General features: G+C 42.1%; 2 protein-coding genes across 3 annotated transcripts; one reads left to right on the top strand and one right to left on the bottom strand.

Annotated features, from left to right (window-relative positions):
* Positions 1-2,051: 2,051 nt before the first annotated feature.
* LRRC42 (leucine rich repeat containing 42) lies at positions 2,052-12,451 on the bottom strand. The gene is made up of 7 exons (XM_014598704.3): positions 12,075-12,451; positions 8,796-8,927; positions 7,579-7,697; positions 4,217-4,305; positions 4,018-4,131; positions 2,839-2,923; positions 2,052-2,515 (listed from the first exon to the last, which is right to left on the bottom strand). The coding sequence occupies exons 1-7, from the start codon at positions 12,422-12,424 to the stop codon at positions 2,262-2,264; spliced, it is 1,143 nt and encodes a 380-aa protein (XP_014454190.1). The 5' UTR covers positions 12,425-12,451; the 3' UTR covers positions 2,052-2,261.
* Positions 12,046-21,446, top strand: IFT25 (intraflagellar transport 25). 2 transcript variants are annotated; one of them, XM_059727852.1, is made up of 6 exons: positions 12,046-12,128; positions 13,821-13,932; positions 16,182-16,288; positions 17,479-17,547; positions 18,792-18,835; positions 21,235-21,446. In XM_059727852.1, exons 2-6 carry the CDS (start codon positions 13,835-13,837, stop codon positions 21,340-21,342), a joined length of 426 nt encoding a protein of 141 aa, XP_059583835.1. In that variant the 5' UTR covers positions 12,046-12,128; positions 13,821-13,834; the 3' UTR covers positions 21,343-21,446. The 2 variants fall into 2 exon arrangements, with proteins under 2 accessions (XP_059583835.1, XP_059583836.1); XM_059727853.1 differs by lacking the exon at positions 12,046-12,128 and adding an exon at positions 12,504-12,598.
* Positions 21,447-21,474: the final 28 nt, after the last annotated feature.

Here is a 21,474-nt window from a genome sequence, read left to right as displayed (position 1 = left end):
GCACTGTTAGAAACATGCTTTTTGTAGCTTTTGTAAAACAAGAGTGAACATAGTATTACTGAGGAAAGTTCTGCAAAGATTGATGGCCTTATCTGTAGAGACAGGTAGTTAAGCATGTTAGTCTGAAGGCAGGGGAGATATGCACCTTTACAGGCTAACAAGATCAGATAGAGAGCACAAGCTTTCATGAACCCACGTTCACTCCATCAGATGTTGATGAGTGGATACAGGTTTATGAAAGCTGGTGCTAATTAGCTAGCCTACAGAGGTGTACATCTACCCTGCCAGCTTGTCTGTAGAGACAGGTTTATTATTGGCACTACTTGCAAACAGCGCTCTGACTGCACAGCACAGATCTGTCTCATAAGGATGAATTTTGGTTTCAGAGTTTTCATAAGAATACAGTGGTGTATGAAAGGATTACTTTCTACTCGTATTGAGAACTCAACTAACCAACCTCCTCTTAATTCCATTAGCAGTTACCATACCAAAATAGTTAACTAAGACAAAGACCTCAATAGTCAGACACCAAATACCCATAGTTCAAAACACAGGAGTTAGTTTGGCTTGCACCAAGTCAAACTGATATCTTTTCTGACCTCTTTTTAAACAGCTGAGTGCTAGTACAAGAAATAAGATATTCAGGTCACAAGTTTCAAAGGTGATTGAGGATTCTAGATGCAAAATTTTGCTCCAAAACTGGAGCACCCAGAATTAAATTGCTTTTGAAATTCTTGGTCTCAGTATTTCTATGACCAGCAAGCCTCAAGATATCAAGAATTATATTTTCCTGGATTTAGGTAGTATGATAATTTAGAACCCTTCTAGATACTCTACATACCAGAACTCTGTGTGTAGTTTTGAATAGTATCTATCGATACCGCACAAACGCTTCCCAATAAAGCCATTTTTAGACTGGGATAAACACTACTCATCTATATCCAGTGTATACAAGCTTAAACATGTTGCAAACCACACAAGGTTGAGAAGAGGAAAAAGTAATTGGTTTATAATGGCCATTAATTCTGCTTTTCAGCAGTTACAATTTTAGAGTTAAAGTTTAATCTTGAGACTAGCTAACTTGCCATCTCTCTCCCATATTTCAACTTTTCATTTAGAATGTTTAAGTAATATTTTAATAAAAGATATTGCATTTTTGTTATAATTCTGAAATAGCTGATGCTTAATGATTGCTATTTTTTATGGCCCCTAGCAGACCTGATTAACCAGTTCAGTAGTAACCCAGCTGCACAACCATGCAGTTAAGGGTATTAAAATAGGGAATAAGCCACAAAATTATTCCATAAAATGTGTAGTAGTTTTCTGGGTGGTTTCTATCATGCCTTTAGTTGAAGGTGTGGCCAGGTTACTGCATCAGGCTGTATGGCAGGGTTCTTGTACTGGACCCAGCTTGGACCCACAATCAGCTGATTGTCAGTCCTAACCCTGGGACTGCACTGGTTTACTGGGCTCCCCCTGTGCTGGCAAGTACTAATGGTATGACTGGGATTGGAGCCCAATCCCAAAATCATGCATCCAACCATGGGATCAGGGAACAGATTTCATCATGCCATGAAGTGAATGTGTGCCAGGAGCATGCCTCTCATTCCTATCATCAGCTATTCTAGTTTCATCCTTTCTTTGTTATTGGGTTCCTTCAGAACACTTTAGATACAAGTGTACAATTGAGATTTAAGTACCACTACTAAAATAACAAGATTTGGAATATTTATATAGCACTGTGACAAGTCACGAGGCATTTTAAATATACAAATCAATCACCACTACTATCATGCTGATGAATTCAGCCTCTGTTGTGTGACACCACATCAGCAGCAGAACCAAGCAAACTAGTCTCTCTCACCTCAAGCCAATTTCAGTTTCAACTGCTGTTACTACAGTTGCCAGATCGCTAAAGGGAAGAACAGAGGCAGTGGAGATGACTAGTCATCTGCTACCGAGGTGCTCAGGCAGTTTAGATAGCAGTGCCGATGAATTCCTTCTAGGTATTATCCATGTCTCCAGCACTATTTAAGGATGACAACAACATATTTATTTGAAAAATTATTATGTATTGAAAATATACATTAGAATCCCCATTGTCCCTCCTCCTTCACTCTGGCACTTCCCTACTGCACCGTGGGCAGAAATTAATTTGCTGCCATGCCATCATGAGCAGATCATCTGGATAACGTCAGTCTCCTTTCTCCACGTGAGAATCCAGTTTGATATAACAGCCATGAAAGAAACTTTTTTCTGAATCAATAGCTATTCAGCAAGTCCCAGTCTTCCATGGTGAGGCACATGTGCTTTGAGGTCCGTTCTGTCTCTTGTTCAGCCAAAACTCTCTTTTTATTTTTCTTCAATTCATGGCTAACTGCAGCCTCCTTTTTCAACAAAGGGGCATGGCAGTTTTGTGTTTTCTCCTTATAGAACTGCAGGTTTCCAGTTGCTTTTGTTTCCACCTCCACCAACGTGCATGTGACTTGTTCTTCTATTCTGCATCTCTTTCCATCTAGAAGAAAAAACAATACACATGCATTTAAAGCCAGGCAAAAGTCTGCTAAAAGTTACGTGTGTACCTCAACCCAAACAATTTGAGAATTCATGTTGAATTTGAATTGCTTTCATTCACGAAGGGAAAGAAATCTCCAACATTTTTTAAACATTTCCATTTTTAAATTCACTTAAGCTTGTTTGCTAACTGAATCAAAAAAATTACAAAATTTCATACTGTAAGGATTTTGCTTATCTTAATACACACTTCAGTTTGTTTCCATTGGTTTTAACAGGCTTTGAATAGTATCTGTATCTGCAGGGTTTCACAAAGTTACATACAGAAATGTCTAGCTGCTCTTCTGCACTGCAAGTTTTTTTTCGGCTTGATGGCTTCCATGACCAACTGTTCCCACTGCAAAATGGTCTGAAAGAAAAGAAGGATGGTTAAAGTGCTTCTTACAAGAAAGATATAGAAAGGCAGCTAAGCGCATCAGCAAAACTTCAACCCCTAGTTTTTTTTTACCTTTTCAGTGACTAAATACCAAACTCCAGCAACAACTCGTTTTTCTGTAAATCCTTTTAAATGGAATATTTTGTCTACATTGCTAACGTTTCACAGTTCTTCTGAATACTGCCTTACTGCAACAGAATCCCTGTTTGATATGAAGCAAAAGAAGCAGGAAACAAATCTAGCTGTCACACATTCAGTAAGAGTCTACGCTGCACTCTGCAAAGTGATGCAGAGATCTCCAAGCTAGCTCAGGTACCAGAAGCACCTACTGACACCAGCACGAAACTCCATGCCAAGAAGTATGGTGTAAGTTAGTCCAAGTGAAGCTCGGTGCTGGCACAGCAAGTGTGCACTTGAGATGTACCCCATTATACTGATCCTCTTTATACACTAGAAAAGGAGAGCAGAAACGGGTCCTAAATTGTAATTTTGAATGAAAGTGGTCCGAAGTCGAGAACAGTTTAGAAGCTGGGCACAGAACTACAACTGAGAAAAATAATTTCAAATCTCCTCAGACAAAGAAAAGCCTTCTACTCGGTCTCCGATATCCAAGATGAGCGTTTTAACAACTTGGATGCTGGTTAAGAGGGGGTCACCACTGCCTGTCTACATGAGATTTTTTATGGAGCTCAGCCTAATAGGTGTCCACTGTATTTGGCCCTATGGACAGTTAGGAAGAGGAAACTTATTTGGTAAACTCTGCATAGCTCAGACATGAGCCAGTCGTATACCCAAGTTCATTGTTATGAAATTGAGAAAAGCTGCAATCTGATTTATTATGTAAAATAAATTCCTGGTCTAGGTTCCCAGGAATCTTGAGTGCAGTCTTTGGGAGGCTACTTCTGGCATGTAAGACTGCAAAACATATTCTTTATGCAGTTCACAACATCTGTGTTCTCACAAGTACATGCTAGATGACAATCAAGACCTCTCTGAGAGATGTGAAGCAGCTTGTGAGTGAAGTAAGTGCACAGTTATTTTGGCTGACAAACTAATAAACAACATACCTGCTCTGCCCATCCCTCTGTTTTGCAGGTACTATGATCAAATTCTTTCAGTGGTACTTTTGAATGGACAAGGCCCAGCTGTACCTCGATCCTCTGAACAACTGCCTTAACGTCCTAGTAAAAACAGAAACAAGCAGACTGTGTAGAGGAGTACTTAATCATATATTTGTAATGGACTCAAGTACAAGCTTGGTTTTACCTTGAGACCTGTTCCAGATATGTCCAAGCAATTTAACTTCCTGAAGGAAAGAAGATATCCAATTCCTACATCAGTGATTTTAGGGTTACCTATAAAGAAAACAAATAGATTATCATGCTAAATTGCATGATAGTAGAAATTTGTTCTTCAAAACAGATTCTTAAAACAATCAGATGTGGGTCTGGGAAAAGACACACGTCATAGGTAACCAGCCAGTTATTCCAACAGTAAACAATTTTCAAGTGATTTTTGGGAAATTTTCAATTGTATTTTATACCCTCCAGGTTTTGAAAGTTTCTTGAACCTGACTTATTTTTTCTCTTCAGATCCAAATACAATTCAAAACAGTTTAAGTTGGGCCAAATTAGTTTGAATGTGTGTATGTACAAATCTAAAAAGTAGAGTTTATATAAGTATCCTACCAAAAAACTGTATTAAAAAAATACTCCTAAATTTGTGAAGCTGAGCACTCAGAATTTAGGAAGTACCAGAATAAATGTTCTTGAGAAACCTTAAAATCCAGCCCCATGTGTATACACTCACATACTACTTTTTGATGAATACTGAATATTTGCTAAAAAAAACCTACATTTTCACAACACTCCAGTGAGTTGCATACACCTCGAGAAGCTAAATCATTCCCTTCATAGATAGAACATTTAAAAAAAAAATAACAGTGATTACAGTTAAAAGTACATACTAATTCTGACTGCCTGATTTGAGATTAGGGGTGTAAGTTACGTTTTTTGAAAAAAAATAGGATCTTAGCAGTCTACAGCATTACGTATCTTTAAAGCAAACTTCTACCGACTTCAGTTGCAGCTCAAAGAGCTCAACATTTCTGTAAATCACACCTCCAGGTCTCAAGTCAGGAGAAGAAAATAAAGAACTCACAATCAAACATTTCCTATGAAGAAAATTAGTATAAATGACTTAACCCACCATCATATGTGGAAGAAGCAGGAATAAAATCCAGCTATCCTGGGCAGCATTCAAGTGCCTTAACCATGAGACAATCTTTTTGCCCCTTCCCCTCCCCACAATCTCTTGAATATACCCTGTAACAAATGAAGGTGGGGTCCTGCAGATAAAAACCTCCTTTCACTATAAAAACCCAATGCATCCTGAGAACTGGTCTGTCCTCTGATGAGACAAACAGGTGATCCTTTAGTTAAAGACTACACAATGCATGCGACTAAGGGGCTAAATTAAGGTGGCTCAGGCAGCCTTAACTCTGGTATTCTCTAATATATGTGCGCTTGACACTAAGTGCTTTCTAACATGGCTTTTTGTGTGCAACTTACATGGTTTTAAAAAAGGCAAACTGATTAAAAAGTTTAATTCCCTCATGTGGCATCACTGACACACACATGACTTATCAACTTGGCTGGAACCTTTAGTTACTGCACAGACCTCTGCTGCCCAAGCTAATGGAGGAACTGAACGAGTAATAGACAGTCACCCTCTACCTGAACTAGAACTGCAGAGGGTGGGATGTTTGGTCACTGGAATTTACAGATCTGACAGCAAATAAAAGGCGACACTCTGGTGTCTGGGGTTCCAGTGTAGGCTGTGGTGGGGAGGAGGCTCTAGTGGATGTCATATTGAATTAAATAGTTTGAATGTTTGTAATGGTTGCCCATTCGCCAGTTTCAGGAAGAAGACAAGATTTATTTCCTTATCTAGGTCATTGTTTTGGTCTACGTGCGAAAGGTCCTGACTTTGTTCAAAGTCTTAACTTTTGAATTTTATCTTTAGAGGCCTTTTAACAAAGAGAACCTAAACATGACCCTTAAGCAAATATCCCAAATTCCAAGAGATCAAACCCTAGGGCCTTTTGACAAGATTGGAAATAAAAAGTCAATTCAGTGATATGGAAATTCCCCAAAGTAATTAGGATGGTCAAGAAAGAAACTAATTACTAAGCAAAAGAATATGTTAAGAAAGATCCGAGCCCATATTTGGGAGTAATGACAGGTTTGGGTAGGAGGGGCCCAGGATGGCAACTCACTCAATAAAAACTGTAACCTACTCTCCCAAATTGGAGGTGACTATACTTGCAGAACAACGAAGGAAGAATCGCAAGTATAGGCCGGATCAGACTGATCACCTGAACCACCCTCTCCGTGAACACGAATCTCTTAGTTCACACTGAAGCCGCAGAGCACCCGAAAGGAACTGAAGGAAGGGGACTTAGTCCTATCAGTATTGAGGCCAGCCCATTGAATCATATTGCTGAGGTGAGCCCATTGAACCGTACTACTGAGGCCAACACATTAAATTGTACTACTGAGGAATGAAACCATATTTAGGTGTTTGGCTTCTCGGAATTCTAGGATTGTAAGTATATTATGAAAAATAATAATATTGATTCATATTGAACTTTTAGTTGTAATTGTAGTTGTTTTTGTAATACTAATTCTTATAGCATTGTTTGGAAAGGAAGTGCGTTCGGAGCATTGTTTCTGATATATGTAATTATTGTGTTCTTAATGTTTGTGGTATTTCTTAAAGCTAAGCAGTGTTATATACGTAGCAAAGAATTTTAAAATAAAATTGTGTTGTATGAATTAAGTGTGTAATCATTGTGAAATCGTGCAATCAACTAACTACTCCCCCAGCCAGTGCATCAAAACGAATCAGTAAATTGTGTGGGATTTTCTCTATTCCATAACCCACTAGAGACAGTGGACACACTTTTATGCCCATTCCCCTCGTTTCCCTGCCCTCTCTACCCACTCCTAGCCCCAGTTGTGTTCTCCTAAACCCGAGCAAGTTCTAGGTTTGCTGCTTGATGCTTCCTGCCCAGTCAGTCCCAAGGACCCCTTGAGTCTTCTTCCTTTCTGCTTCTCTTTCCAACCAAGCCCCTCTAGTAGTTCCTCTTCATCCACATTTCCCACCTCTATTCTCTACCTACCCCAATCTCCTCATGGGGATTCTTATTCAATCTTGGCGTCCTTCACTGCCCCCAGATTATGAATTCAATAACAAATCACTTCCATATAGTGAAGGTTAAGGTCTCTCAAAAATACATGTAAGCAGGAAAAGGAATGGCTAATTCAAGTTCCATGCTAGACTGCAGAGATATTCAAGCCTTGCATTTATATCAGATAGGGATTTAACCTTACTCTTCTACTGACTTCACTGGTAAAATTCCATTAATTTAATGTTATCTGGATGGGACTGCAGGTTCAATCTGTGGTTCCTAGCAGATGTTAACAAAAGGCCTTGCTTAACCACTTCTGATTTAGGGGTTCATTTTGTTTCATTATATCCTTTCAGTCATAAATAGGAGTTAACTAGATCAGAAGGAGCATGGCTTATTTCTATACTTAAACCATGAGACACTTTGGTACACTTACAAGACAAATCTAGCACAGAAAGATTTTCAAGTCCCCTTTTCATTACTCGTACTGGTGCTGTCATTTTGCGAAGGCCTGCATCAGATAAACAGTTATCCTTCAGGAGGAGCCTTGTTACACTAAGATGAAAAATAGAAAGTTATTACCTAGGACTTCTTAAGAAAACTCTTAGATTTTAATGTACAAACTCAGAATTTTTTTCCAATCATCCCATCAATCTGTCATTTCTTTAGTGATATTAAAAGGACCACTGAACAAAAAAAGCCTCTTTTGGTAAGGCTAACAAGTGTTATGTTCCCATTGCTGGCTCAGCAGAAACTATTACCCAACACACTATTTCCAGAGTTCTGCTGACACAGGCAATATTGGAACACAAAGATTTCTTGACACGGGCCGTAAGGTTCTCTATAAATTGAAGTTATGAAACATAACTAGTCTTGCCAATTTCAACTCCATTCAAAATTAGGGAAGAAAAATCTTTGCTTGACAAATAAGAAAAGACAAAACTAGTAGAAGATTGTGGGGATGCTTCTTAAACGTAAAAGGAGGTACTGCACGCTAGAAAAAAAATAAAACCCACAAAGATCTAGAGGTGTACTTCCATTGCATCTTCCAAAACAAGATCTTGAATAACTTATGTGGAAGTTTAAAGTAGCAACAGTTATTAGTTAAACAGAATTAAGTGATTAACTTATCTGAGAAAGTTGCACAAATTTCTAATTTTAGTAGTTATATATCATTTTAGGAAATACAGTGCAAAAATTAAAAACGTCTCATGCTGGCATATAGCACACTTATCTACTGATATAGTTAACATTATTTTGATAACGTTTCTCACCCAGGAAAATAATAAATTTAATAGGATAAATCTGTAACTGTTGGAAACACTAAGGTTTGCAGTGCTTAAGGCTATGAACAGAAAATGAAATATAAAACTACTTGGTCTATGCGTTGGCCAGCAGAATACTTTTATTTCTACTCTTACAAAGCTAAAGAATTACTTTTAATGTTAAATATATGCTTTGAATGATAGTTTGCGTGCGTTTAGTTTTGATGGGTATTCCCCCGCCGAACAGTTTTTATGAACAATTAAAAACCCCACTAGTTTCTATCTTACTACCTGTGAAACTTTCTTTTAAAGGACATGCAGCATGACTCTGAATTCCCTGCAGAAAAGCAAAGGTTGCCACTGGTTACATATGTTACTAAACTGGTACCTGGATAGAGCTTCCTTGGTGAGATGTTCTAGCAATTCGTGTTCATCTCCAAGTTTGCAGCAGGAAAGATCCAAGCAGGTCAGTTCTCTGAAAGATTTAATTTCTTCAAGTTTTTCAGAAATAACCAGGTATCTGAAAAGGGAAAAAGTAATCAACATTTAGGTGCATTAAATATAACAGTCCTACAAAGTGCCAAGTACTCTGAATGCTCCCTGGTGTAACACAAGCAGCCAGGCTGCTCTGCAAGTGGAAAACACCCAAAACAAGCAATCAGTCTTCATTACCTAGCCGTAATGTAGTCCACTGGTGCCCGACTCATGTGGCCCACAGGGCTAGAATTGGCAGCAGCAGTGTTAATTGCCGTGGCTCTCAGAGCCCCAATAGCTGCTGTTCCTCCTACCGCCAAATTTCCAGCCCCACAGGCCAGATGATGCAGCTCTAGATCTGTGGTCCAGAAATCTATGACGGGATGAAAGGCGGCAGCATCGACTGCCGCAGCTCTGAGAGCTGTGCCAATTAACGCTGCCACCACTTGCCACACTGTCAAATTTCCAGGCCCAGGGGGAGTGCCATAGGCCAGATGACAGATCTGTGACCTGTACCTTGGTCATCCCTGCTGAAACCATGCAGCACACACATGGTTTCACGGCACTAAGCCTCTGCTTCGATTCCAGAAGTATCCGCTATATAACTGATAAACAGACCTTCTAATTTGTCTGTCTTGCTGGGATCCTATGACCCCTGCTGACTTCCTGCCCTTTGGGCAGGGGGCTGGACTTGATGATCTCTTGAGGTCTCTTCCACCCTAATGTCTATGAAATTCTATGAAATAATTTGTAGAGACCACTATTAGGGTCTCATTTGCACATCAACTTTGTAACAGAATAAGATAGGGCATATATTTTACGTGTAATAGCTACTTTTGAGTAACTCTATGTATGGACACTTGCTCCAAAATAAATGTGTCCTTTTTTGATTTTGCTTAATGCATTTCCAAAGTGGCTGTTCCTGAATAACAAGTTTCTCTAGCTGGGATTAGTCTAATTCCAGCATCTTTACTTGCCATGTCTGATGTTTTGTGACCATGTAGAGGTCTTACCTAAGGGGGAGTCAAACTCCCTACTACAGCAGCTCTCCTTCCCCTTTTAAAACCTAACTCACGAGTAGACCAGCAATAAAATTGTTATAGCTGAACCCTAGCTCAGCTAGAGTTAATTGGCTTTTGTTTAAAGATAGATGCCACGTGCTCTAGGACCCATGCTATGGAAAAAAGGGGTCTTATGTGTCTGGCTTCCACTGTACTTTTTAAATTTAACTTATACTTCACATGAATACTGTGAGGATTAGTTTTTAAAGGCCCTTTCTACACAAGTACTACTTAATTATAACGAGTTTTGTTAAAAACAGAACTATTCACCTAATGCTTCAGTTGAGGTTGCAAAATGGAGTAACGCAGATTTGGAAGATTACCCGAGTTACGTTTCTGCATCACAGGCCCAAGAATTACACCTCGTGCTGTTTACCTACGACACTCGATGGCTCACACAACCCCAGATTCAATGATACCTCCAAGAAATGAGCATGCAATGCCCTCTATGCTAGCATTTATTCTACAACAACAAGATGTCAGGAGCAGCAGAGCAGGCCAAAGGATCTGGCATCCATAAAATGAGACCGAAATAATAGAAATGCACCTATGCTTTTTTTTTTTTTTTTTTTGGGGGGGGGGGAGGGGGGGGGAAGAGACAGGAGAATGGTTAATGAAACAAAGCCTTGAATTCAAGTCCTATCGGAGCTCGTGGACGGAGGGGATCTCTTTTATTAGACCAACAAGATCTTTCAAAAAAAAAAAAATAAAAAATCTTTAATTGCAAGCTTTCGGGCACTAACACCCCCTGACCAACACAGGTTTCACTCGCAAAAAAAGAAATCTTTACTTGCAAGCTTTCGGGCACAAACGCCCTAGATTAATACAAGCGTCCCTTGCAAAAACATTTCCTTAATTGAAGCTTTCGGGCACAAACACCCTAGACCAAAAATTTTTTTTCTTTACATCGTATGCTTTTGGGTACAAGCACCCTAAAAGCAATACAGGTTTCCCTCGCAAAAACATGTCTTTAATTGCAAGCTTTTGAGGGCATAAACACCCTAAAACCAATACAGGTTTTCCTTGAAAGAAAAGTCTTTAATCACAAGCTTTCGGGCACAAACACCCTAAAACCAATACCATTTTTTTCCGAGGGAAACCTGTATTAGTTTTAGAGCATTTGTGTCCAAACGCTTACAATTAAAGACTTTTTTCTGTGAGGGAAAACCTGTGTTGATCTAGGGTGTTTGTGCCCAAAAGCTTGCGATTAAAGACCATTTTTTTGCGAGGGAAACCTGTCTTTAATCGCAAGCTTTTGGGCACAAACACCCTAGATCAACACAGGTTTTCCTCACAGAAAAAAGTCTTTAATTGTAAGCGTTTGGCCACAAATGCCCTAAAACCAACACAGGTTTTTCTCACCAAAAAAAACCCAGTCTTTAATCGCACGCTTTCGGGCACAAACGCCATAAAACCAATACAGGTTTCCCTTGCAAAAAAAAGGGTCTTTAATTGTAAGCGTTTGGGCACAAACACCCGAAAACCAACACAGGTTTCCCTCACAAAAAAAACAGTCTTTAATCGCATGCTTTCGGGCAGAAACGCCCTAAAACCAATACAGGTTTTCCTCACAAAAAACAGTCTTTAATCGCAAGCGTTTGGGCACAAACACCCGAAAACCAACACAGGTTTCCCTCACAAAAAAACCAGTCTTTAATCGCATGCTTTCGGGCAGAAACGCCCTAAAACCAATACAGGTTTTGCTCACAGAAAAAAAGTCTTTAATTGTAAGCGTTCGGGCACAAACACCCTAAAACCAACACAGGTTTCCCTCACAAAAAAACCAGTCTTTAATCGCACGCTTTCGGGCACAAAAACCCGACGCCGACACAAGTTTCCCTTGCAAAAAAAATAAGTCCTTAATCGCATGCTTTCGGGCACAAACACAGTTAAACCAAGTTTCCCCTCAGCAAAACCCGTCGTGAACCGCACGGTTTCGGGCCGGCGTCGTGCACCTCCTCCCCCGCAGTGCCCCGCCCGCCCGCCCGCGCGTGTGGCCACCCCGGGAGCTCCCCTGGGCGCACGCTGCGGGTCTCCCCGGGAGGGAAGAGCCACCCCCCGGGCCGGGCCGGGCCGGGCCGGGCCCACCCCCGGCGCGGTGCGGTGCGGTGCGGGTGCGGTGCGGCGCGGACCTGCCGCGGAGGCAGAGGGCGCGCAGGACGCGGGCGCCGTAGGCGCGGGTGAAGGTGCGCAGGGCGCGCAGGCCGTCGCCGGGCTCCGCGAACTTGCGCCGGGCCTCGGCGGCCGCGAAGAGCTGCTCGGCCACGGGCTCGGGGAAGCCGACGAGCGAGTCGAGCCGCTCCACGCGCGCCGCCACGTAGGCCAGCGCCAGGCCGAAGAGCGGCTTGGCCGAGTAGCGCAGGCTGCCCTCGGCCGTGTAGGTGAAGACGAAGGGCCCCGAGCGCTGCCGCCGCCGCGCGCCCTCGTCCTCCCCGCTCAGACGCAGCTCCACCGAGAAGCCCTTGGGCGGCCCCGCCGACATGGCGGGAGGAGGAGGAGGATGGCGGCCAAGAGGCCTCCTCCTCCTCCTCCTTGTCCTCCCCCGGCTCCGCCTCCCTCAGCAGCGCACCCGGGCAGGGCCCGACACACGCGGGGCCCGAAAGTGGTGACAATCACGACCACTGTCTCTGAGGAGAAGGGGGCCCCACCACAAAAGGTCTGCCAGGAGCCGGGGAGGGTGCCCGGGTGGCCGCCGAGGTGGTGTTTTCCATTTGGGACAAGCCGTCCTCGAAGTGAGGGGCTGCCCGCGAGGACGGCGCTGTCCTGGGACCGAGCGCTCGGTGCCACGGCTGCCGTGTGCGGAGAGGCCCGGTGTTTCGGTCTTGAACCTTTTGCAGTCCGTGTAAATGAATGCTTGGAAAACGGCGTGGAGATAGAAACACTGGTGGCGATGGCTTGCGTGCGGTGCGGTACTGGTGGCGATGGTTTGTCACTAGCGATCGCTTGTCCACAAGTGTTTCCCCCGTTGGTGCCGTGCTGCAGCGCTCCTGCCACTCGTCGCTACAACTCCTACGTCTTCCGCTGTTTCCAGTTTCACAGAGGACTTCGCAAGCTGGTGTTCAGCCCCAAACCACATACTCTTTTGTTTTTTAACTACCTTTTCTCGTGCTGCGGCTCCTGTGATAATACGATGTTGGCAAAGATCTCTCCCGCCGTCGCGCTGCCGTGCAGGATCGGGGCCTGTTATAGCCAACGGGAGAGAAACAGGGACGCTGACCATGTACTAAAGGGGAAATGGCAGTCAAAATACTAAATAACAAAGTCTGACAACGTCACAATGAATTTGGAAAGCAGCTGAGATGTTCACGCAACAAAACCTTGCAGTAATATAATGCCCGAGCCTTGTTCAATTCAATAGGGCTGTGGATGATTTGGTTGCGCTGCAGTAAATACTCTCGGGCTTTCAAAAATATTTTCTTCAATATTAGTAAATCAAGCATAATCTGAACTCTCAAGCTTTTAGGCCTGGGATTTGCACAGAGGATGCCAACTTAATAATGGCTATTAGATTTGGCCTGAGACAGGGACATATTAAAAAAAAAAAAATGTAGTTATAGGTTAAAAAAAGTGTGTGCTTTAAGTGCATCAAAAGCCTTTCTGAACACGCTTACAAGGAGCACGCTATGAACTACGAGCAGCTGTGCTTGTTTCGGAAGAGGAACCATTTGCCGGCAGCAGAGCGGTGCATGGGGACTGTTTTGATTGTAACTCAAGAAATACCAGCTGTCGAAAGCAGAGGCCGAGTGTCTCTCCTGAGAGTGTAACCCACGCCCCGCTCTGAGTCCTGTTAGGGACTGAACTGGCTGCTAGGCAACTCTGTGACTCTCCCATTCAGCGATAGTCCAACAGCCTTTGATTTGTTTCTAAATCTCATGCAGATCAATGAGACAGGATGAAGTTAAGAGACCCGTGTCTGAGTTCTGAAGGAGCTGAAGTTATTTTAGCCACATCAAGCGATGAAAAATATCCCCCTGAAAACATCATTGATGGGTAAGTGTTGCTGTTTAGCTCTGCCTAGGTGAAAGTGGTTGCATCAGCTGCTTTTGTGTCACAGACATGCCTTATTTTGTCACTGGATTTTGTATCACGGTGTATATTATACAGACAAGGCTCTTTGGGTAAATCTGATACCTTTTGTTAGACCAACTCAAGTAGTTGGAAAAATTCTTAGTAAGCCAGCTTTCGGGTTTAAATAAACCAACATGGCTACGACCTATACCCCTGTATATATTATACATGTACACATACACATTACAATAAAATAATATTAAGATAAAGCCAAGCATTAAAAAGCTTTAAAATTCCAGAATTAAGGTTCTCTGGGTAGCCTTAATTTGACTCCTTTGTGCATAGAGATGACAGTAGAGCTTAATTACGTTTCCATGCCTTAATCAGCATGTGGAATAGACAGTGCTTAATGAGATGCTAGTGTGTACTTTCATTGCTGAGGGTGGGACTCTGTTTTATTTACTGTACACAATTTAAAACATGCTCTGAAGGCAGAATTATTATTTTCCTAGGCTTTTCTGTGGTGTTCGTTGCTGTAGTATCCGAGTGCTTCACAAATAATGCTTTGTTTTCAGAACAGCAGAGGGAGGTCAGGTTATTACCCCTATTTTACAGGTGGGGAACAGATGCACAGAATGATTAAGTTTAAAAGTCTCTTCTGATTTTGGATGCCCAGGTTGAAACCCCAAGGGTCTGATTTTTCAAAATACTTAGCATTTGATAGCACTTGGTGCATTTGAAGCATAGCTATCACTGATTTCAATTTGAGATGTGCATGCTCAGTATGAGGATGCTTAAGTAGGGCACCCAGAAAATAAGAAACACACAGATACTAACAATTTTTTAAAAGTTTGGTTGTAGTGATTTGCCCAGCATCACACAAGAGGCTGCGCAGCATTCAACTGCCTTAGCCATTCATCATCCAGCTTTTCTTTTTCTGCAGTCCCTTGCCTCATTCACTAATAAAATTGTCAAATTTCTGCAACGAATTAGAAAGACGTTCTTCCTACCAATTTTAGCCTCCTTCACTGTATGTGACCCCAGTTCACACCCAGAACACAATCATTCCTGAAAAGGGTTTTTTCAAAGTACTTAAAACTGGGCGGCTAGTATCTGGAACCAACTTCCAAGGGAAGTGGTGCTCGCTCCTAAGATAATCACCTAGCCAAGGTCGTTTGACCCCAGCATTCTTTCCTGCCCATGGCAGGGGGTCGGACTTGATGATCTGCTCAGGTCCCTTCTGACCCTACCAACTATGAAATAGTGTCTGAGGTTGTAGGGTGCAGTTCATTAACTGAAGTTAATCCATGCATGCATTCTGAAAACACTATATGGCCCTTAGTTGCCACTTCCCTTTTGTTTAAAGTACCAGTAAATGATAAACCTAACTGGAAGTAGAGTTTGTAGCTTAATTCTCTATTTCTTGCGGATCTCTTTGTGGGATTTCTTTCCTTGCATATAGTACATATTTAAGACTTTAACAGAAGATTATGGACAGTGTATGAAATTAGACATATGTGTAAATCTTAGAAAAATCAGGCCTAATGTTGCGTAGTTAGAAGAAGTTCTAGGCACCTGCATTTGCAAGGCCTGGCTGCTGCAACATTCATGATAGTTATAACCTACGGCTGACCATTTAGATAGTAGGCAGGTCAACTGTGATATATGGCATGCATGACCTCACAGCAGTAGACATATTTGTGATTTTCATGGAATGCAATGGAAAAAAGTCTCAAGAAAGAAATATGCAAATATGACAGGCATTTGACTGGGATGGTTTAGGGAAAATCCTGCCTTGAGCAGGAAGTTGTACCTCCAGAGGTCCCTTCCTACCCTACTACTTTATGATTCTTTCTGTGAAAAGAATACTGACAAAATTAATCTAAACAGGGTCTCTATATGACGGCCCTTGAAACTCAAACTTTAGAATGGAGTGGCCAATGAGAAATCAGATTCAGGTATTTGCAAATGTTCTGTGATAAAGGCAGGCAAGGTTCTTTGGGTAGATGTGGTATCTTTTATTAGACCAAGTGTGATGAACACACTTGAGAGTAGTAGAGGAACCAAAAGCTTTCAAAGGAGAAAGAGAAAATGTAGCGATCATGGATGTTGTATTGGATCCGTAGCTGTGACTTTTTAAAACAAATAAATATAAATTACTTTGCAGATATCAGTATTTTATAAATATATCTTAATATTTTAAATAAAACTTGTAATTTTTTTAACAACAGAAATTCAGAAACGTTTTGGACGACAACAGGAATGTTTCCTCAGGAATTCATTATCAGTTTCCATAAATGTATAAGATTCAGCAAACTCACGATCCTATGTTACTTAGGTAAGAATACAGTGCACATTTATGTTCACAATAGTCATATTCTATACCTACGTCACAAGCTGAGAGATGAGCCAACCTACAGTCCTTTAACTCTAAAATTTTGCATGAACTTCTTTGGACCTATCAGAAAAAGATGAAACCTCTCGATACCAGTGACCGTTGTGCATTTTGTTATGTCTAGCAAATTGGCCATCCAGAATGACGGGGCGGGGGTGAGGGGCAGGCGGGGACAGAGCACCCCCACCCACCACTCTGCACAGCTGCCGCCTCCCAGGTGTGGGGGGGGAGGAAGCTTGCACGCGGTGGCTGCCACTGCCACCCACTACCCAGCTCTGCCACGTCGTGCATCCCCTCTCCCCCCCAATTCCGTGTCTGACTGTACACCTTCCCCCCTTGCTGCTCCGCGTCCGGCCCTGTGCCACCCCCCTCTCCCGCCACTCTGCATCTGCCCCCCCCATCTACCTGGCTGCTCTGCCTGGCCCACTCCACTGGAGTCACGCCCCACCCGTCATTCTTGATGGGCGTTCTTGACGCAGCACTGGCTGGAGCCATGCCCCACCGGGAGCTACCTCCCCCAAGTGTGTTATGGACAGACAGACAGACAGATTAAGCCCTTATCTATACAGATTTATATATATGGAATACATGGAGTAGGAAAACTTGAGCTGCTAATTATTTATGCCCCAAGGCCTGAAGATACTTAGCCTTTGTAATTTTATCGTAGCTAATGTAATCTTAATGTACCAATCTGTTTACCTTATTAATGGTAACTATTAATAATATATTATTTGCTTCCAGAAGTTCCATAAATAATGTATGTATAATTTTCTGTATTAATTTTATTTTTTAGTTTAAGGGAATGATGTTCTGTTTCCTTTGTTTAGATTTTTTCAAATTTCTGTAATCAGAAAAATTGGGCTTCAGACAAGGCAGTAGGAACTCTAGTTTTAGCTTATCTTAGACCAATCATTTATATTTTATTTTTCAGTTTTCCTGAGGGTAATGAGAAGATCATTACCTACCTACCATAATGGATATAGTGTGATTAATTGATTAATAGTGTGATTAATTGATTAATGTTTGTAAAAGTCTTTGAAGATTTAAAGTGATGGTGTTTGTAAAATAGTAATATGATACAAAGTCAGCTTCTATGCTAAGTCTATACTGAATTTTTTTTAAACATATTTCAGTGCAGACTATAAGGATTGAAAAAAGCTTATCTATGGATCCAGTAGATTTCGAGAAGTGTGTTGAAAAAGGTGAGTAACCAAATATGCAATAGCTCTGATTGTCTAGGAATTGTGTTGATCTTTATGCATCTGAGAATCAAGTTTATATAATGTATGTGATGTTGTATTTTCTTGCATACAGTGTGCCCCAAAATAAAATATGCACCTTATTTTTGAAAAGCAGAATTAAGAAAACCACATATTTCCTTGTATTAAGTAACTGAGTAGAAGCAGTTTCTGCTCTGTATAGATCAGTGCAGACTTTGGCTTTTGCCTGGTAAGTGGCAGAAACTGCTCTTTCTGTACTTCTTTCATATAATTGCACTCCAATTTCCAACATCTACTTTTTGGAAAAAATGTGAGAAAATATGATGTATTGGAAAGGATTCTCATTGTATATTTCTACTGATACACTTAAATCAATTTTAATGAAGTAAAGCGCTGTAAATCCATAGTAAAAATTGTATGTGAAAACCTTTTGGAATTATGTCTTCCTATTGCTATACCACTTCTTAGTAATGAATAGTTAGCACTTTTCTAGTCAAAGCTTTTCTGTGAGAATAAGAACCTGCAATAGGATAATATTAAGGTTGATGCTTTTTTGTACTCAGGCATTTGGGGATGGGGCAGAGGCTTTTTTTTTTTTTTTTTTTTTAGTTTCTCACAATTTGTATTTATTTGATGTACGTTTAGATGACTTTTAGAGTCTTTGCTGTTTGAACAAATAGGAATCCATCTTTTGTTTCAAAATGGTATAACCTGGTATACCGTGCACCTAATCTCACAATTATTTATGTAAGTAATTTCTTCTGGGAGCAATCCCATTGATTTCAGTGGACCTGCTCTTTTGAATAGATACTTCATGCATAATTGTTTGTAGGTTTTATGTTGGTTCCATCTGATATTAAGTGAAAATCTTGGCATAATGGAAAATCAACACATTCTTTATGGTTATGTCATACAACTACAGTTTTTTCATACTCAAAATCAAAAGCATATCTAAATGGTATAATGGAACATAGTACATTATGTTAAGGGAGTTGTTTCTGTATCTCCCTAAGGACATTTTAAAAACGTTAAATTAATTTTTGTTAATTAATCTTAGTTTTTGTTATTAAATTTGAACTCTTGTATCACCTTGTTGAGAATAGTTTTTAAACCCACTGTAAGCCTTGCAAATCTTCAGCTCCTACGAACTCTCAAATCCAATTGAAACTTATGACAGACCTGGATATTTGCTTGCTTACTTATTTTCTGTAAAATTTATTTTTTAGATCTTCATTATTCAGAAGGGGAGCTTCAAACGGAAGAATTTTCAGTGAGTACCTGCAATATTAATGGTGTGTGCATTAGGATGACTAGTTTGACAAAGATATATTGAAGTACACTAAATCAAAACTAAATTTTTAGGGTCTTGGGTATAGGAGACTGCTTTTGACTCCCCAGTCTGAATGACCAGCTGGGTCATCTGGGGTAGACTTTGGCACAAGTCCTAATTAGCACTCAGACTCATCCTCTAGACCTGTAATAAGACGTCTTAATCACTCTGCCATTATGCCTGGCAGGCGTTTGTATACCACAGTATAAAAATCCAGATAGCTATTATTTCTATACATGCAATGTAGAAAATTGACACATCTAAATTTCTACACTCTTCTGCTACATTTTAATTGTTTACATCAGGCGTTATCAATCCCTAGCCTGCAGGCCATATCCAGCCCACGAAGCCATGTCATCTGGCTTGTGGGTCTCCCCTCCTGTCCAGAAATTTGATTCAGTGGGAGCGGTGGCAATTAATACTACCACTGCTCCTTCACCACCAAATTTCCAAGCCCCACACATCGGAATTGCCCTGGCCAGGCTGACTCTGCACAAAGGGATTGAGCCCTGTTCCTGCATGGCTGGATCAAGTTGGAGTCCAATCCAGCTACGCAGAAACAGCCTGGCCAGGGTCAAAAATTGTGCAGGATTGGGTCCTGGTCAAGCCATTCCCAGCCAGTTGCATTGGGCCTTGGCTGGGCTGTTGCTGAGGGGCTGCGTTTGGCTTTGGCCCCATACAGTTGCATCCATCCTGGCCAGGCTGTTTCAGTATGGCCGCATCAGGCCCCAATGTGGCCAGTACCACATGCTGAATCAGGCAGTAACGGAGCTGCTGAAATAAGGGTGCAGACCCAAGCAGCACCGGAGAAGACCTAATGGGTCGTTAGCCCTAAGGGCAAACACTTGTGTGAGCTGGGGACTCACCTGTCTCAGATAAGGAGCACCTGTGGATAGATAAGGGAAACACCTTCGAGGTAGGCCTGCCCTTGCCAGAAGCTGTGTGCTTGGGGGAGAGAGCAGCTGCTCAAGAAGCCTTGCAGGATCCTGGACACCATAAGCAGAGTGGTGAGAACTCGGGGGAGGATGGCTCTGGCATTTACCCAGAGTGAGGAAAGTGCTTTATTTAAAGCAATAGCTAAGTTTATTACCCTTTATGTTTGTTACCCAGAGTGGGAATGGTTTTATTAAAGTGACAGCTTCCCTTTTTCTTTCATGATGCTTGCTTACCCAAAGTAGGGAGGTTTTGGTTAAGGCAATAGCCTGCTTTTATGTTATACAGCAAAAGCTTTGTTATCTGGCACCCATGGGGAATGGGGGGTGCTGGATAACAAAATATGCCTGTTAACTGAGAAGCCGGAACAGGTGTCTTTGCCTGTTTGGGCCACCACTTTTCCCGCCACGTCTGTGGCATCACTGCCCCTCCCGCAGGCCCCAAGGGACAGGGCAGCAGGCCCCATGCAGACTGCTATGCCCCGGGCCATGGGGGCTTGACAGCACAGGCTGCTTTGCCCCAGGCCATGGGGGCTCGGCAAAAATGGAAGTGCCACGGTGGGCACTTCTGGTTTCACTTTTACCTTACAAGCCAGCATGCCAGTTAGTAGAGCATGCCGGCTTGCAAAGTGCTGGTTAAGGCAGCTGTTACTGTAGTTAGATTGGAGGACCAGGCATACAAAAAGGGAGAAGAGGCCACATGGTAGGGTGCCTTGGGGCACACTGAGCTCTGAACCCCATTAAGGGGCAGGGATATTGGGAACGAGAGGCACAGGAGCATAGGCCTTGCCAGGACCATATACAAGCCAAATTGGTGGCAGCCTAGGGGGCTGGGCCCAGAAGCCAAGGTCCCAGGTAGCAGGCCTAAGGTACAAGAACCCAGCTAGATAAAAGGAACCAAGGCCAAGAGGGATGAGGCTCCTACATGGCCTCTGAGGCCTGAAGGGCCATAACATGAGTAGGGCAAATAGCTCTGCAGTGGTAACTAGTGGTAACACCTGCAAGGCATGGGTGTGACTGCTGGGGAGGTCAGAGGTCCTGAACACAGTCCTTAAGGTGCCTGGTATCTGAAGACTTCAAAAGAGAGTGGCTTGATAGTGCACTGGGTTCTGTCTGGGCCTTGGGCAGCCACCCAACTTATTCTTTCCGAACATCAAGGTGTGGCTGGTGGGTGGGAGAAGGGCTCAAGTGACCAGGGGAAGCGGCAGTTGGGTGGTCACAAAAGGGCGCAACAGCACTGCTTGACTCCAGCCTCGCCACACAGGCCCACAGACCAGATCCAGCCTGTGGACAAACCACGCACCGCTTATCTAGTCTGCAGGCCGAAAAGGTTAGGCAGTACTAGTTTATGTGTTTCTGCTAATGATGCTGATACTGCTAAATACTTTTTTTTTTCCTTTCCCTTAGTTTCCTGATTGCCAAGCTACCTATTTGCGATTCATCATCAAATCGGGCTTTGATCACTTTGTGTCTGTGCATAGGGTGATGGTAGACGGCATGGCAGAAGACATGTAAACCCCAGTTTAAATCATTACCTGAAAACATGTTGTGTAATAACCTGTGTATTCCTACTTGTAGCATAAAGAATATTTATTATTAAATCATTACACTAAAAAGGATGCTGAGAATATGGATTGTTTTTTTTCC

Source organism: Alligator mississippiensis, chromosome 5, assembly GCF_030867095.1.
Source record: "Alligator mississippiensis isolate rAllMis1 chromosome 5, rAllMis1, whole genome shotgun sequence".
NCBI classification, from domain to species: domain Eukaryota; kingdom Metazoa; phylum Chordata; order Crocodylia; family Alligatoridae; genus Alligator; species Alligator mississippiensis.
Note: the sequence above shows the minus strand (reverse complement) of the source record. Positions and strands in the feature narration are given on the sequence as shown.

Excerpts from the sequence above, each read along its gene's own strand:
- IFT25 (XM_059727852.1), top strand. The coding sequence starts at position 13,835 with ATGAAGTTAAGAGACCCGTGTCTGAGTTCTGAAGGAGCTGAAGTTATT. Across the intron at positions 13,933-16,181 it reads CCTGAAAACATCATTGATGG|AAATTCAGAAACGTTTTGGA; the intron begins GTAAGTGTTGCT and ends TTTTAACAACAG. Across the intron at positions 18,836-21,234 it reads TTCAAACGGAAGAATTTTCA|TTTCCTGATTGCCAAGCTAC; the intron begins GTGAGTACCTGC and ends CCTTTCCCTTAG.
- LRRC42 (XM_014598704.3), bottom strand. The coding sequence starts at position 12,424 with ATGTCGGCGGGGCCGCCCAAGGGCTTCTCGGTGGAGCTGCGTCTGAGC. Across the intron at positions 7,698-8,795 it reads ACCAAGGAAGCTCTATCCAG|TGTAACAAGGCTCCTCCTGA; the intron begins GTACCAGTTTAG and ends TTTTCATCTTAG. Across the intron at positions 4,306-7,578 it reads TTCTGTGCTAGATTTGTCTT|GTAACCCTAAAATCACTGAT; the intron begins GTAAGTGTACCA and ends TTTTCTTTATAG.